Below are 15565 nucleotides of genomic sequence, written 5' to 3'. Positions count from 1 at the left end.
AAAGGGAGGAGCTGCCAGAGCGAGCAGCCACCTCCGAAAAATGCAAATTGCAATTTTCTGTTTCATTCCCCACCTATGGCGGAGTTTCTTTCCTTGAACTGTGAGGATAAACTCATGAACATCTGGGAAGTGCAGATCCTACGGCACAGAGAGTGTTGGGAAAGCTCACTTTGGTTGATAATTCCAAACTCGGAGCATGGTTGTAACTGCACGCATTAAAAATGGCATGGGGTCCCCACTTTAAATAACAGCCATAAAATAGATTTTGGGGGTGGAATAATATGAATCAGAAATGCCTCATCCAATAAATCACAATCTCGGATATATTTGCACTACGCAGGGACAAAGAGAAAACAGGCTTCATGTTACAATTCCTAAATTGCTCATATTTGGTCCTGAAATCCTGTTAAATTCCCTCAGTGGAGAGTGACTGGCACTGTCCCCATCCAAGCCCTCCGTGCATTACGGCAGGGCAGAGCCTCCATGGAGCACCAGCATTCCCAGGCTCCTTCCAACCAAAGCAAATCTGGGATCCGGGGGGAACAGATGTCTTTGGGAAAAGCACCGGGTGGCCAAGTGGGAGACTGAGCTTCATTCCCAGCTCAGCATGCCCCACCAAGGTGGGGAACAGCGCAGGGAAATGTTGGGGAGGAAAAACAGTGGGTAGGGAGGGAAAATAGCAGGGATGACAAACGCCTGGGATGACTGAGGAGCTGCCACATCAGTGCCAAGCTCCTGGAGAAGTCTTCACCAGAACCAGCGTAATTCCTCCTGCAAAAGGCCTGGCTCAGCCCCTGCAATACAGCATTTTACTGCAGTCTGCACAGCAGAAAGGGTCCAAAAAAGGAGGACACTGAGATGTGTGTTAATCAAGTGAAGAACCATCTACAAAGAAAAGGCATGGATCTGTCTTCCAGTTGAAACGCTATAAATAGCCTTGCATACTTGCTTATCAGATTGGTTCGGCTGCAGGGATAATCTCCTGGAGAAAGCAATGGAAGCCCTGTTATGTTGGATATTTATAACCAGATGAAAGCTGAGAAAATGCACAGTCGTGTCAGGCTGGCGCTCGTGCCGCGGGATGGGGGCGCGGGATCCAGCACGGCTCCGCGGTTTAACAGGAGGTCAGGAACAGCTCGGTCTGCCCAGCTTCCCAAAACCCCAACCCCTGACCTCTCTGAGGGGCTGGTGCTGCTGGTGCAGCCAAGGCAAGGACATGGTGGGACGGTCCCCAAAAGGTCACGATGGTCCCACATCACTGGAGAGCCTTTGCAGGAAACAAGTCACGATCCTTCTCAAGATTAACAAGGTCTGGTTGGAAGCACAGATGTGGATGTGCCACACCTCGGGCAGGACACGGAGCAAACACATCTCTGGTGAGCTGCTCTAACACCCCAAATCGCCTGTCCCAGTGCCAGGGTCCCCTCACAGTCTGCTTAGAGGATCACGACCCTGACCCCAGCTCCTCAGGTCCCCCCTGAACCGCCGTGCCAGATTATCTGCAGAGCGCCAGGACCGGCTCGGGATAATGCTGGTGGATTCCCGAGAGCCTTGACCGGCCACGGCCTCTGCACCCAGCACAGGTCAGGACAGATGCTGGAGCCACTGGAGCCTGATTCCCAACCACTGCCAAGGGCAGGGAGCCAAGGCAGGACGTCCAGGGCATGGAGAGCGGAGCAGGGCTGTGGTTTTTCCCTGGGAGCCTCCGCAGGGTCGGTACCACCCAGGGATCTGGTGGTGGACGGGCATGGGGTGATTCCTGCTCTCCTGGGAGGTGAACACACACAGGGCCCCTTGTGCCAAGGCAGGAGCTGGTTTGTAGGGCAGGTTGGTGATGCTGTGGGCGGGGAGCCATTCCTGGCGCCTCCAGGCAGAGTCCCTTGGCATTCCCCAGCTCTGCCCATCCAGCCGGGCATACAGTGAACGTTCCAAGGAACATCCCAAGACAACCTCTCTGCTCTCCACCTTCCAGGTGCTCCTCCCTCTCCCCTCTTTCTACTTTTAGCCCTGCTCTTCCCTCATGATCTCTGAGTTTCCTGTCACATTCCAGGCATCAACCTTTCCTCTTCCAGGTCCATCACCCCCACTACTTCTCCACGTCCATCAGCTCATCCGTGGGGCATCTCCTTGCTCACTACCCTTCCAGCCTCTCTTCCAAGTACCCAGGGAAGCCCAATACTGTTTCCAAGTGCCAAAGCTTCAGGAACTTCTCCAAACTGCTCTTCCCAGGTGACTGACTGGCACTTTTGGGGAGAAAGTCATCTGCACAACACTCGTGGACAGGAGGGTGCAATAGATGGATTTGAGAACCCCACCACACCTCGCTCCAATGGCATTGGGAAGAGATGTTCCACTGGACCAGTCCATTTCCACAACAGAGGGACCCAGCAGGTTTGCAGCTCCCTAAAAACCATCTGAACACACACTCAACCATCTTCCCACCATGCACACACCTGTCCCGAAGTCAAGGATGCTCCCAGGAACGGGAGGAGACTTCAGGAGAACCCTCTGCCACCTCATCCTCTTCCCTCCCAGAAGTTTCTTTGACCCTGCCACCTCCACAGCCACCTCCCCCGGGCACACGAGCACAGAAGGCAGCAGGTACAGGAGAGAAGATGTTATGTGCACAGCCAGAGCCAAATCCAAGGAAGCAACGGGAGCTGGCCAGAGAAGACAGTGGGGGGGTGGGCTGCAGCCAGGGGGGCAGCACAGAGGCAGCACGAGCAGCACGACCGCGGGTGAAGCTGCGTCGGGGCAGGGGGAAGCAGCTCTCTGGTGGTGACACCACAGACACCTCCAGGGGTTCTCAGGGAAAGCTGGACCCCACTGCGAGGTGACCTGAGGGGCAAGGTGAAGGGACACGTCGCTCTGGGGTTTGCCACCACCACCACCACACTCGATGAGCCTCCGCTCCGTGGATCTCCTCAGCCCCACCTGTGCCACTAAACCTGCTCTGCCCTCTGCCCCTGGAACCTCCCATAGCTCACTCCAAACATGCATGGGGAGCTCCAGCACACCCCAATCCCCCTGAGGTGGGGGTGGGCAACCATGGGACCCCTGAGTGGGGCACATGAGCTCCCTATGGGCTGGGATACAGCCCCTCTGCTCGCCCCTGTGCTGCCACCTCAGACCTCCGTGTTGGGCCAAATCCACCTGTCCACGCCACACCCACCTGTCCACGCCACACCCACCTGCTTCCTGCCACACCCATCTCCTGCCCCACCCACCCATCTCCTCGACTCTTCCCATCCCACAGCTCGCCCACACCTCCCCTCCCTCACCCGCCTGACCCCTCCCCACCACTCCTTGCTGCTCTCTTGCTCTGAGTCTCACCTCCACCCTCCCATCCCCGCCAAGCCGAGCGTGTCCCAGCCGAGCTCCACGTCACCCACACTGGGGACATGGATCATGGAGGAGCAGAAGCCTCGGGGCAGGTGCCAGGGGAGGGGACAGGCGCGAGGGGTGGGCATGTACCGTTCTCAGGGTGCTCCATCTCCCCGATGCTGCCATCGGGCGTGGTGCGCTCATAGTGGTCCTCGGGCAGGGCCAGGGGCCCGATGCGGGGCCCCGACGAAGATTTGCTGCTGGGGGTCTCGGATTCCTCCAGCCCGCTGTCGTAGTAGCTGTGCTGGGAGGGGTCCTGCAGGTCCTGAGCCTGGCTGGCTGCAGAGAACGTCACTCGGCGATGAGGTAACTGCAGACAAGAGAGAAGATGTTGCATCACCCACCCCGCAGGTGAAGGCACAGGGTGGGGTCATCCAACCTGACCCCATCCTCAGCCCCCAGAGCCATTCTGGCAGACTCAGCACCAGGCTCCATCCCAGCCAAGAGCTCCCATCGCATGTAGGGAGCACACTTTGCATGGTCCCTGTGCTCCCCCAACCCACCACTCCCTCCATGGCTCTGTCCCAGCCCCTTCTGTCACCCAGATGTCCCCTCCCACGGCAGGATGACTCTGGAAAGGTCCCCCCATCAGCACAGACTCCTGAATCTCTGTCCCCACCCTTGGCTGGGGGTTCCTCACGCAACCCCAGAGCCCCGCATGGCCAAGGCCATCCCAAAGCCTCTCTGATGGCATCACTGCCCAGCACAGAGCCACGGCAACCTCCTCCCTCCCCTGGCCTGGCCCCAGCTCCCATCCTCAGGATTCTCCTCCCAGGGTCACCACCAGCACCACTTCTGTGTGCTTGAAGCGTTTCCAAGACCCCACTTCACACTTTCCCTCCCCAGCTCTGCCTCACGCTCAGAAGCAGCTCCCTGCCAGCAGCCATTAAGCCACATCATTATCCCGCTCCAAATCCTTCCACCAAATCCTTCTTTGGTGTGATTACCGAGGAGTGGAGTGGAGAGTTCAAGGGGCAAGCGCGGGGAACGAAACACAACCACCGAGAGCAAGAAAAAGCCACCACAATGTTTCTCCACCAGAAACGCAGCAAGAAGCCCAAGACAGGAATTATTTGATGGGGATCTGAAGGTGATGAGGCGAGAGAGGAGCCAACACATCGTTTAGGCTGAATACTGTTTTTTGTGCTGGTGTCTTTCCTACAAATCAGTGGCAACCAGGCGTCCCACACACAGCGAACACTGGCCAGAAAGGGGAAGGAATTGAGATGAACAGAGGGAAGGAACACAGAGGGAGCATTTAGATGAGCTGCTTTAAGGTTGGTTGGACCTGATTAAATTCACCACAGATGCTTAGAGACCTGATTTAAGTAACTTCAGAGCTGTTAGGGCTGCTTTTTTTTTTTTTTCCCCAAGACATTTTTTTTTTCCTGAAGAATTTGTAGAGAATCAGGGAGCTTCCAGAAGACTGGAAGTGAGCTAAAATAGCGCCTGTCTTTAATGATGAGAAAAAAGAAGAGCTGGAGAATTATAAAACAGTTAGCTTAATTTCAGTTCCTGGAAAAATACTGAAGCAGATAAAAGAACTCTTTGTAAGTACCTACAAGATAACAAGGAAATGAGTAACAGCCACTGTAGGTTTGTCACAAACAAACATGTCAAGCCATTGAACTCCTTCCTTTGAAAAGACAGCATGCCTCGTGGAGGGAGGAGGAGCAGTAAATGTTCTAGCTTGACTTGAGGAAGTTTTTTTTTTTGACACTGTTTCAGCTGATTTTCTCATAAGTAATGCAACAAACAGCAGAGGTGCAGCACAGTACATCCCTACCTGGGTAATGTGGGTGCAAATCATTTGGAAAGTGTTATTCCCGAAGGAATTACTGCAGACAGCCTTTTCAGCTGGGATCATGGATCAAATTAAAGCTCCGGGTTGTGTCCTGAATCTGTTGCTGGGCTGTGTTTTCAATAGCTGCTGGCACGACAGATGTGGGATGGATCTGTCACATCTGCACCCTCGTGAGGAGCCATCACAGCTGGCTGAGGATCATGGCACATTATGGGCTGGGCATCCACCCACAGTGCCAGCCTCCCACCCAAAAATGCATCAGTACTGGGATGTGGGAAGGGGCTGGGGTGTGCCAGCTCTGCTGGGTGCCAGGAGGCTGAGCTGAGCACTGGTTTTGAGGAGAGTGCCCCACTTCAGAGAAGAACAGACAAGCAGTCGCTAGAAACCATGACAAAATATTTTAAAAAAGAAGAGAGAAATTGGTTCAGGGAAGAGAAATTAAGGGTGGCAAACGCTGGAAAGGAAAAGCCTCTGCTTGTGAGCACTGGCAGATGAGAAGGAGTGACCTCTACCTGCAGCAGGGAAGCCCGGGTTAATTACCATGGCAAAAATCCCACAGTGCTACCTTTGGCCAAGTGCAATCACAGAATCATGGCAGGGTTTGAGTTGGAAGGGCCTTAAAGTTCATCCCATCCCACCCCTGCCATGGGCAGACACCTTCCCCTAGCCCAGGTGGCTCCAAGCCCCATCCAGCCTGGCCTGGGACACTTCCAGGATGGGGCACAGCACCCTGTGCCAGGGGGCTGCCAGAGCAGAGGGTGCAAGCCCTGTCCTTTGGCACGGGTGAGCCCCTCCGGGAGGGCTCTGGAGGAGCTGAGGACAAGGCAGCGCTGCCCAGGTGCCGATGACCCTCTGGAGTCCCCTCCCAGCCCACAGGGACTGTGTAAAGCCTGGCACTGCCATCCCCTGGCCCCTGCCCACCCAGCTGAAGCCGATTTCCTGCCTTGCCTGGCCCATCCCGAGCTCGGGGCTCCTGCTTTCCCTCCGTGCCAGCCCCACCATGAGCGGGGCTCCTCGAGATAACCAAATAAACACCCTCCCAACGCCAGCCTGTGACAGCCACCGTCCCCCCAGGCCCCGGGGTCTCCATCCCAACAGCAGCGCTTTTACCTGAAAAACACCTCCTTTAAATGTCACCTCCTGCCAGGCAGCCCTTGAAAGGGCTCCTCTCACTGCAGGGCTCCCAAGCCCTGTCCCCTGCAGCCCCACAGGGCAGCGTGGCCCTGGCACGGGGAGTGTCCCCTCCCTCTGTGCCCAGCCCCACCGGAGGGTGCCCTGGGAAGCTCGCACACCCGGCTCTGGAATCGTGGAAAGGCACGGAATCGATTTTCCTGGCCTTGACTCACAGAAATTGGGTTTGTGTGACCTTTCTGGGGGAGGTTTAAGAGCCTTGGAGCAGGCAGCGGCCTCTGCACAGGAGCTGCTTGTGCAGTGCAGCCGAGGCACGCCGGAGCCTTCTGTTTGAGGAGTCAAACACAGCAGGTCCAAGTCACAACCTGCAAACAGCAAATCTGCTTTGGGGCCCTCATCTTTGCTTGCCCCAGTTTCTCCCCGTTCCTTGTCTAAGATGACCTTTGTAGGCGCCATCTCACCAGGGCTTCCTCCAATGCGTTCCTGCCCTTCCAACCTCGCAGGTTTTTCCACCTGAGGTCTGTGCCAGGCTGTTAATCCTGAGTGCTCATGCAGCGTGACCCTTGGATCCATTTTAAGTCAGCGCTTCCCAGGATATCAGCCAGCGTTCCGTTTCTCCGCGCGCGGCTTCGCGCCGGGCCGCGTAAAAACGCACTTTGTTTAAACAGGCCCAGTTTACCAAGCGATGTGGATTGCTCTGCATGACTGCCCCGTGCTCAGCACCACCTCCCACTCCACCAATCTCCGTGGCAGCCGCGGGTTCATCAGCAGTGATTTCAGATTTCCTTCCAGACCATTGATTACAGCGGTGAATGGCAGCCGAGGAGCAGCTCCAGGAGAACCTCGCTCCACGAGGAATCCCAGCCAAGCTTCCCTTCCCTAAGCTCTAGATAAACCGGATCTGCCTCACAATGCCGTGCTGGGAATCCCAGAATCCCAGGTTGGAAAAGCCCTCCAAGGTCCTTGAGTCCAAGCTGTGCCTGATCCCCAGCCCAGAGCACTCAGTGCCACATCCAGGTGCTCCTTGGACACCTCCAGGGATGGGCACTCCAAACCTCCCTGGGCAGCTCCTCCCAATGCCTTTCCACCCTTTCCAGGGAGAAATTCCTGCTGATGTCCAGCCTCAGAACAGTGTTCATGCAAAACAAACAAAAAAAAATAATGATAATGATAAAATCCCCATTATCAGTTGGGAGCATCCATCAGTCTCCAGCTGCTCTGTACCCACACAAACCAGCTCTGCCTCTCCAGCCCCGCAGGAATGCCGGCAGCAGCCCTTGTTCCTCACGGAGGCCAGGACCATGCCTAAGGAAAGGTTTAAAAGCCAGGCCTGTCACGTAATGCCAGTGCCCAGTGTCCCCTGCCATCAGCCACAGTGACTGACGTCAGTGCTATTTCCATCAGCCATTCCCTGCTTTAGCCATTAATCCAGTTGTTCCCTGGGGCTGCCGAGGGCAGGGAGCACTGCACAGCCCCAGCCAGCTCTTCCAGCTGCTGTGGCATCGCTGCCCCACCAGTCCTGCCCATCCCAGGCTCCCCAGCTCCATGGACACCTCCGGAGCAGAGAGATCCCACTCTCTGCTACAAATTACTCCATTCAATTATGTGAAATATCTCTATTTTGAATGCCTTTGCTGGTTCCCAACACATGGGCAGGTCCCACATCCTACGTTGTTATGTCTCAGCCCAAATTACTCCAACTACTTAGTCAATACTTTTGCATTTTTCTCCATAATTAACAATTTTGCAATCTCCACTTGGAATTGACAGTTCCTGAATTCCACCTCTTCCCGGCACATTTTTTAAAGTACTTATTGTGTTGACTTTGTAATAATTGATTCTCCCCCAATGTCTTTGGCTTTGCTTGTTAATTTTCTGCACTCCAGAACGACTCATTTCTCCTAATTGCTGTAACTCCCTCCTTTTACCCCCAGTATTTATTGGTTTCCTATTTCCAACTGCTGCCACTGCGCTGGAATGGGATTTGGGGAAGAGCTGTCTATTTTCTCAGCTGAGAAATTGTGGCTTTGGATAAAAAAATGCATTTTCAGGGCTCCCTAGTGCTGACTGTGATATTCCTGGTGTGGACACCTGTGCCAGCACCACATCTGAGGGACAAACAGAGCCCCTGTTCCCTCTTCCCACAGGGATGCTCTGATAGGGATGTTCATCCCCGGGAAAATCCTACAGGTTCCATGCTGCTGCAGCTCAGGGATTTTTCCCGAGGAGGAATTGTTGGCAGCTCTCCCTCTGATGACCCCCATCCTCTGTGAAGTGCTCTCCTGCCTTTTTGAGTCCGTGCCTGCTCCGGCCTCTGCAGATTCCAGCAGCAATGAACTCCCGGCCCATGTGCTCGCTGGAAAAGCTCTTCCCTTTGCTCCTGCCTCTGCTGCCTGCTCATTTTGCCTTGAACTTCTCCTACCTGCAGGGTTGTGAGGAACGGCAGTAATTACTCCTCTCTCTGCCCCCTTCCAGTTCCACAAATCCAGTCTGCATCCGCCTCTGCCAGGTCCTGCTGCAGATACCAGGCAGGTCTGGCCAGCCCTGCTGCCCTTCCCTGTGCCCCTTCCAGCCCTGAAAACCTTCCATGTGCCCCTTCCAGCCCTGAAAACCTTCCCTGTGCCCCTTCCAGCTCTCCTGCCCTTCCCTGTGCCCCTTCCAGCCCTGCTGTCCTTCCCTGTGCCCCTTCCAGCTCTTCCCCAGTTTTCCAGCACAGGGAAGCCAGGTCCAAACCCACGGCTCTAGTTCTGGGGCTCATCTGGCAGCAGCAGGAGCTTGTTTTGGTGAGGAATTTTTGTGGGCTGTCCCCGACCTGCCTGGTCCTGGCTGCACATCCCAAACTCCCCAACACCAATCCCTGGCTGTGCTGATTCCTTCTGCCACGAGGGCACATTAGGAAAAATTATATTGGGAGACATTTCTTCATGGAAAGGGTGGTCAGACATTGGAAGGAGGGTGTGGAATCACTATCCCTGGAGGTGTTCAACAAACAACCAGAGGTGGCACTCAGTTGCCTAGGCTGGGTGACATCAAATCTTGATGATCTTGGAGGTCTTTTCCAACCTTAATGATTCCATGAGGATTCCCTCTCATGGATGCTGGATGGGGCTAGGGGGACCCCCCACTCTTCAGCCCCTCTGCTCCCTCCTGCCGCTTCCTTCCCTCATTCAAACATCTCCAGCTCCCAGCACAACCGGCACCAGGCTGATTCTCCGTGCTGAACCCAAGGAAAACAAACTCAGCCCAAGTGACAGCAGGAATTTGGGATATCACCATGTCCCCACAAACCCACGGCATCACCGCCTGTGCAGAGGGCAGGGACCCAGCAGCAGGAGAAATTCCATTGTTCACAAAGGAAACCACAAAATCCGCCCCGGGCACCCTTTTCCTGCTGGCAGGGGTGGAGGGGAGCCACCCTGCTCCCTGCTCCCCCTCCCCGAGCGCGCTGGGGAAAATCCAGCCCTTGTTAACTGGCTCGCTGCTGATCCCAAAGCGGGATCCGCGGCACCCTGGCCTCCCGTGCCTCCCCACCACCAGAAGCCTCCTTTCAGGCAGCTGCCAAGGGAGCTGCTTCCCCAACAGCCGCCACAATGCAGCAACTCACAGGGCCGGGAGTGAAAGGCAATGTCAGAGCCAGCGCCCGGAATATCAAAATAAGTGACAAGGGAGCCATTGTGGCGCGGGAGTTACTCAACTTCACATGGATTCATCAACCCCTCTCCTTTACAAACCAACCTGGAGCCACGCAACATCCCTGGATATGGAGAGGAAGAGAGAAAGATAAGGCCAGGGACCGTGCTTTGAGTGACCCAGGGCCAGCTTTCCATGGGCGGAGGCTTGGGAATGGTTTGCTTTGCCTGGCGAGGAGCGGGACTCCAGTGCAGTGCAGCACAGCCCTGGGAGCAGGAGGCTGAGGGGAATATTATGTCCATGGAAACCAGGGCAGGCCTCGAGGAAAGCTGGAGCTGAATTGCCAAAACCACCCAGGGCAACGCTTAAGCTCCAGGAAACAGGACACAGGCTCAGCTCGTCCCTGAGCCGACCATTTTACAGCTCATCTGAGCCACGAGAGCTCCTGCTGCCATGCTGGGGTGAGCACGGAGCTGGGGCAGCTCTTCCCATCCTGTTCCATGACCCTCCAGCAGCACCTTGTGCAGCCACTGCACTGATGTTTGGAGGAGAAGCCCTCCAAGAGCCCTCCCTGCTTGTTCTGCACTCACCCTGCAGGTGATGGGAAGAGCTCAGGGCGCTCCTGGCACAGCAGCACCCTGAGGCACAGGGACAAGGGACAAGACAAGCACTCCCCTGGCTTGGTGTCACCTCCCAGCATCTACAGCTCCCCTCTGCGCCTGCCCTTGGTGGCCTGGGGGCCCCTCCCTGCCCTGCCACAGCATCTCCAGGCGTTCAGTCGGTTGAGCAGACCCAGCTGCATTTTCCCTGGATTGCTCCCTGTTCGCACAACACGAAGGAACTGAGGGAAGGGCTGGTGCTGGCCATGGGATCAGGTGCCAGGGGCTGCTTTGGACAAGGGAGAGACATGGATGGACCCATCTCTGCGCACACCTGTGAGACCCATCCTTTGATTCACAACACTCCTTCAGGCCCTCCCAAGATTTTGTCCCTGAAGATGGTGTCTCCCAAAGAGCCCTGACAGTTCTGGAGCACAGTTAAGAGTCCCAAATCTGTGATCTACCAGCCTGACTTTACTGGGGTCACCTCCACCACAGCCACTGGGGTCCCACAGGGCACATCAGCCGTGGGGTGACAGCTCCGGTCCATGGTGCTCACAGGGTCTCGTGTGGTGGCTGTGCCTGCCCACAAATCCCTGTGTCCATCCCCAGCTCCCTTCAGCTCTTTCACTGGTGACAAACCAGAGAAGGAATCCACAACCAGAGGAAAAACATGCAGGAATCCATGGAATCCCACCTCCCAACCCCAGGTATTGTCCCAAAAAGCACCTGCTCCCCTCCTGAGTGGCTGCTCAGCTGACAATTAGCGAGTGCTGACCTTGCAGTCAGCAGAGGCAGTCTCCAAGTCCTGCCGAAATAATGATAGCAGAGCAGCCAGCCTCAAATGGACATCAGCTCCCGAGGCACTATTTAATGAATAAATCCAGGGAAAATGCGGGCTGACTCCACATAGGTGCCCTGAAGCCTCCTGAAATTTGCATGATGCTCAAAGAAGCCGCCAAAGCCCGGTGCCAACCTGCCTGGTCAGATCGAATTTATCCAACTCAGAGCAAGATCTAACGCAATTAGAAACCCATTTAGGCAGCCTGGGGACAGAGCTTGCCTAACCCTCAGCCTATCCCAGCTCTGAGCCCATCCAGGAGGTGCCATTTGGCTTTTCTTTGGGTGAAATGAAGATGGGCAAGGAAAAGATAGAAATAAATCATCGGAAGGGCGAACGGTAAAATGGAAAGGGGTCATAATCTTTATGGAATGATGTCTAAATTGGCCTGGCCGTGCTGCCCTGGAATGTCTGTCACCATCCAGCTGATAATGGAGCTATTCTGGAGAGGTTGGTGTGGAGTGGAAATTGCCCTGGACGCAGCATGAGGCCTCATAATCACATTAAAACTATCTCAAAATCCCAGGGAGGAAAGGCTTCCAGGACTGGGAGCAACACTTGAATAAAACCCTCAAGGAATCCAACAGCTGCAGAGTGGGAAAATGATGCTGGGAGAATAATGAGCTAATCTGGCTCCCAGTTGAACCCAGTGGAGCTGACAGGGAGCGCTGAAGGCTCTGGGGAGAGCAGGGGGTCCAAAGCTGTACACTTAGGAGTCTATAAAAAAAAAAACTGAGGTAACCAGGAATGCTTCCATGGAAGCCTTTCCACAGAAAACCTGTCAATTTGCCGAAATCAGATCATTTTTCAAGCGAGCTCCCTGTTTCAGGGTTGGGGCGTGGGGGGATATCTTTGCTGACACGTGAAAATGAAAAAATGATGCTCTTGCAAAGGTACCTTTCACTTCAGGACTCCAGCCAAGTATTAATTATGGAGCTCAACTCAAAAAGGTCAGGCGACATTTTAGACATTACTAGAAAAGAAAATATTTATATATAATATATATTCTGATTGACCTGGGAAATAGGGGGGAAAATTGTCAGTTCTTCCTGATTTGCTTTCAAATTGAAAATTTTCCTCTGAGGGCAAACCTGTTTTGCAGCCAGCTCTATTTCCACAGGCAAAGGGCAGCAGCTTTTCCTGTTTGCCCAAGGAATTGTGCCTGTTCCAGAGGTCTGGGCACCCACACGCTGCAGAGATGGGCAGAGCCCTCACTTTAGTGGTCTGCACCTCCCGATGAGTGGAGATACCAGCTGAGACAAACTTTCCTTTGGAGACATCGAACAGGTAGGACAAGTCATAGGAAGGCTTCTTAGGGCCACTTATCTCACCTGCACTGCTCCAATTCCCATTCCCACTGGCACAGGACCCCTGGGATGGATGAGCTCCTCAAATCCCAGGATTGCTGCGACATCATTGGCCAAACCATATCCTGTCTGCAGACAAAATTTCCAGCACATTAGCAAAGGTTTCTGAGCTCTCTGGGCAAGAGACGCCCTGATAGTCCCTAATGAACTGTGATCCACTTGAAATCCTTGGGAAAAAACCCACCCAAGCTCCTCCAGGCACTTTCAGAGCCTGGAATCACAACACCTCAGAAGGTCTTGCCCAGCCTGAATGAGAATGAAGGGCTCTTCAGACATCTGAAACACGGGTTTTGCTTTGCATGGGGCTCAAGTGCTTTTGATGAACAAGCAGGAAGATGAATGGACGAGTGTGAGAGGAACATCACACACCGCTCCAGCAGGACACTTCCAGCAGGATCTCAGCCACCAGGTCCCCCCAGCAGGGCCAGCAGCTGTTCCTGAGCACCGGGAGCTGGGAGGATGTGAAAACCAGGCCATGGGGGAGCAAAATAGCTGCAGGCTTCCAGGCTGCTCAGACCTCTGAAGATGTCTCCGAGGAGCTGGATCAGGGCACGCTGCTCCGACAGCTCCGGAGCGAGATCGGCTCCCAGGGACAGAGGTGGGGATTCGCTGCCCTCCCCAAAGGACGGCTCCAGCTCGGATGGAGCGTGCCAGGATCCCTGTGCCGTGGGCAGATAGGAGATCAGAGCGGGTGTTTTGCAAGCCAGGAGGAATTCAGAAGGATGTTTACATCCCGGGGAAGGGGCATCTTCAGGGATCTCTGGGCAGGACCCACAAGGCCTGGCTGTGAGTGCCAGAAGGATGGAAATAATGAGGTGGTGGAGCTTTCTCCTGCTCTCCTGGCAGGTCGCAACCCACGCTGCCACCACAAACCCACCCACGCTTCCCTGCAAGCAGCTGAAGGGCTGAGGCAGTAAACAGCTTCCACCACACAAGGCATTGATGCAAAACAACCAGGGGTGTTTTTTAAGGGATCTGGGGGAGTTGTTTTCTTTCTGGTCCTCTGCCTGACCTCCTCTTCCTTTCGAGTGGGTTGGGTTGGGAACCACACTCGGAAAAGAAGCCTTTACTATAGTTAGGATATGGAAACCAGGTCCTCAAGGGTGCAGAGACCTCCAGAACAGTTCGGAAAATCAGAGAATAAAATAATGGAATAGTTTGAGTTGCAAGGAACATTAAAGCCCATATCATCCCACCCCCTGCCATGGCAGGGACACCTTCCACCATCCCAGACTGCTCCAAGCCCTGTCCAGCCTGGCCTTGGGCACTGCCAGGGATCCAGGGGCAGCCACAGCTGCTCTGGGCACCCTGTGCCAGGGCCTGCCCACCCTGCCAGGCAACAATTATTTCCCAATATCCCATCTAAACCTCTCCTCTTTTTAGTTTAAAAGAGTTCTCCTTGTCCTATCGCTCTCTGCCTATGTAATTCTCTCCACCTTTTTTGTAGCTGTCCTTGAAGAACAGAAAGGGTCAGGACAAAAGACAAGGACAGTGAAGGACCTGTTGGGGGGAAGCTGAGTGAGGCTGAGTGCCAGGTCTGACTCCAGAGGCAAAGCCAAGGCTGAGCTTCTCCCAGGCTGGACTGGGGGATGCTGCAGCCACAGTCAGAGGTGACAAGAAAGGGAGCACTAAGATGCCAGGGGTGACCTCCTCACTCCTGTTCCACCCTCCTGTGCCTCAGCTGAGCTGCCTGTGGTTTCTGGGGTGCTGAAGGTTCAGGGCACTGCAGGAAGAGCCTCTTTGGGAATAATCTCCACTGACCATCTTGGTTTCTGCCAGAAGCAGAGCTGGGTTGTGCAATGGCAGTACAGCGTGCCCTGGGGATGGGCCGTGCCCAGGGCTCCTGGCAGGTGCTCTCACAGGACAGGGCTGTGTGGGGATGAGGGTGGAGGGGCAGGAAGGTGATTTGGGCCTGGCACACATTCCAAAGGATGTGCCAACCAGTGGGACATTTGCCAGGGCACCACAGGGGCTGAGTGTCCAACACACCACAAACCACAAAGGGGCTCTTTGGAACCTGCCCTGGCACAGCCCCACAAGGGGGGATTCACTCTGGGGGTCCCAGCTGGCCACCAGAGCACAGCAGCCACCCCTTTGCTGCTGTCCCACAGCTCCCAGGGCTGCCCTCCCCAGCTCTGACACAATTCCAGCCACTCTGTGCCCTTTGCTCCAGGCATTCCTTAGCCCTTGTTCCTTCACAACACCCTGTCCTACATCCTGCACCCTCTCATTACTCCAACCTTCCATCCCATCCCAGCTCTGTCCTCACCCGGGAGCACCCCACCCTCCACCCCCTCCAGCCACATCCCACCCTCTCTGCTTCACCCCATCCACACCTCTGGGTGCTCTGTGGGCTGAGGGGCCACCGAGTGCCTGGGGACATGCAGGGACACGCAGGGACCACAGGGACACGCAGGGACCATGGGGACACGCAGGAACCATGGGGACACGCAGGAACCATGGGGACATGCAGGAACCATGGGGACATGCAGAACCATGGGGACACGCAGGGACCACGGGGACATGCAGGAACCAACCACGGAGACACGCAGGGACCACAGGGACACTCAGGGACCATAGGGACACTCAGGAACCATGGGGACACGCAGGGACCATGGGGACACGCAGGGACCACGGGGACATTCAGGGACCACAGGGACATGCAGGAACCAACCACGGGGACACACAGGGACCACAGGGACACTCAGGGACCATAGGGACACTCAGGAACCATGGGGACACTCAGGAACCATGGGGACACGCAGGGACCACAGGGACACACCCTGTCCCAGGCGGGTTCTGCCCCGGG

The 15565-nt window shown here is 55.3% G+C and overlaps 1 protein-coding gene across 4 annotated transcripts in view; it reads right to left on the bottom strand.

Annotated features, from left to right (window-relative positions):
- The window catches only part of PCDH1 (protocadherin 1), a 55680-nt gene that overhangs the window by 23565 nt on the left and 16550 nt on the right, over positions 1-15565 (bottom strand). For all 4 annotated transcript variants that reach the window (XM_031506048.2, XM_031506047.2, XM_031506050.2 and 1 more), the window contains exon 4: positions 3475-3694. In XM_031506048.2, the coding sequence (XP_031361908.1) occupies positions 3475-3694 (220 nt within the window). The remainder of the gene's footprint in view (positions 1-3474; positions 3695-15565) is intronic.

This window comes from Lonchura striata, chromosome 15 (assembly GCF_046129695.1).
Source record: "Lonchura striata isolate bLonStr1 chromosome 15, bLonStr1.mat, whole genome shotgun sequence".
NCBI lineage: Eukaryota > Metazoa > Chordata > Aves > Passeriformes > Estrildidae > Lonchura > Lonchura striata.
This window is presented reverse-complemented; position numbering and strand designations above follow the sequence as displayed.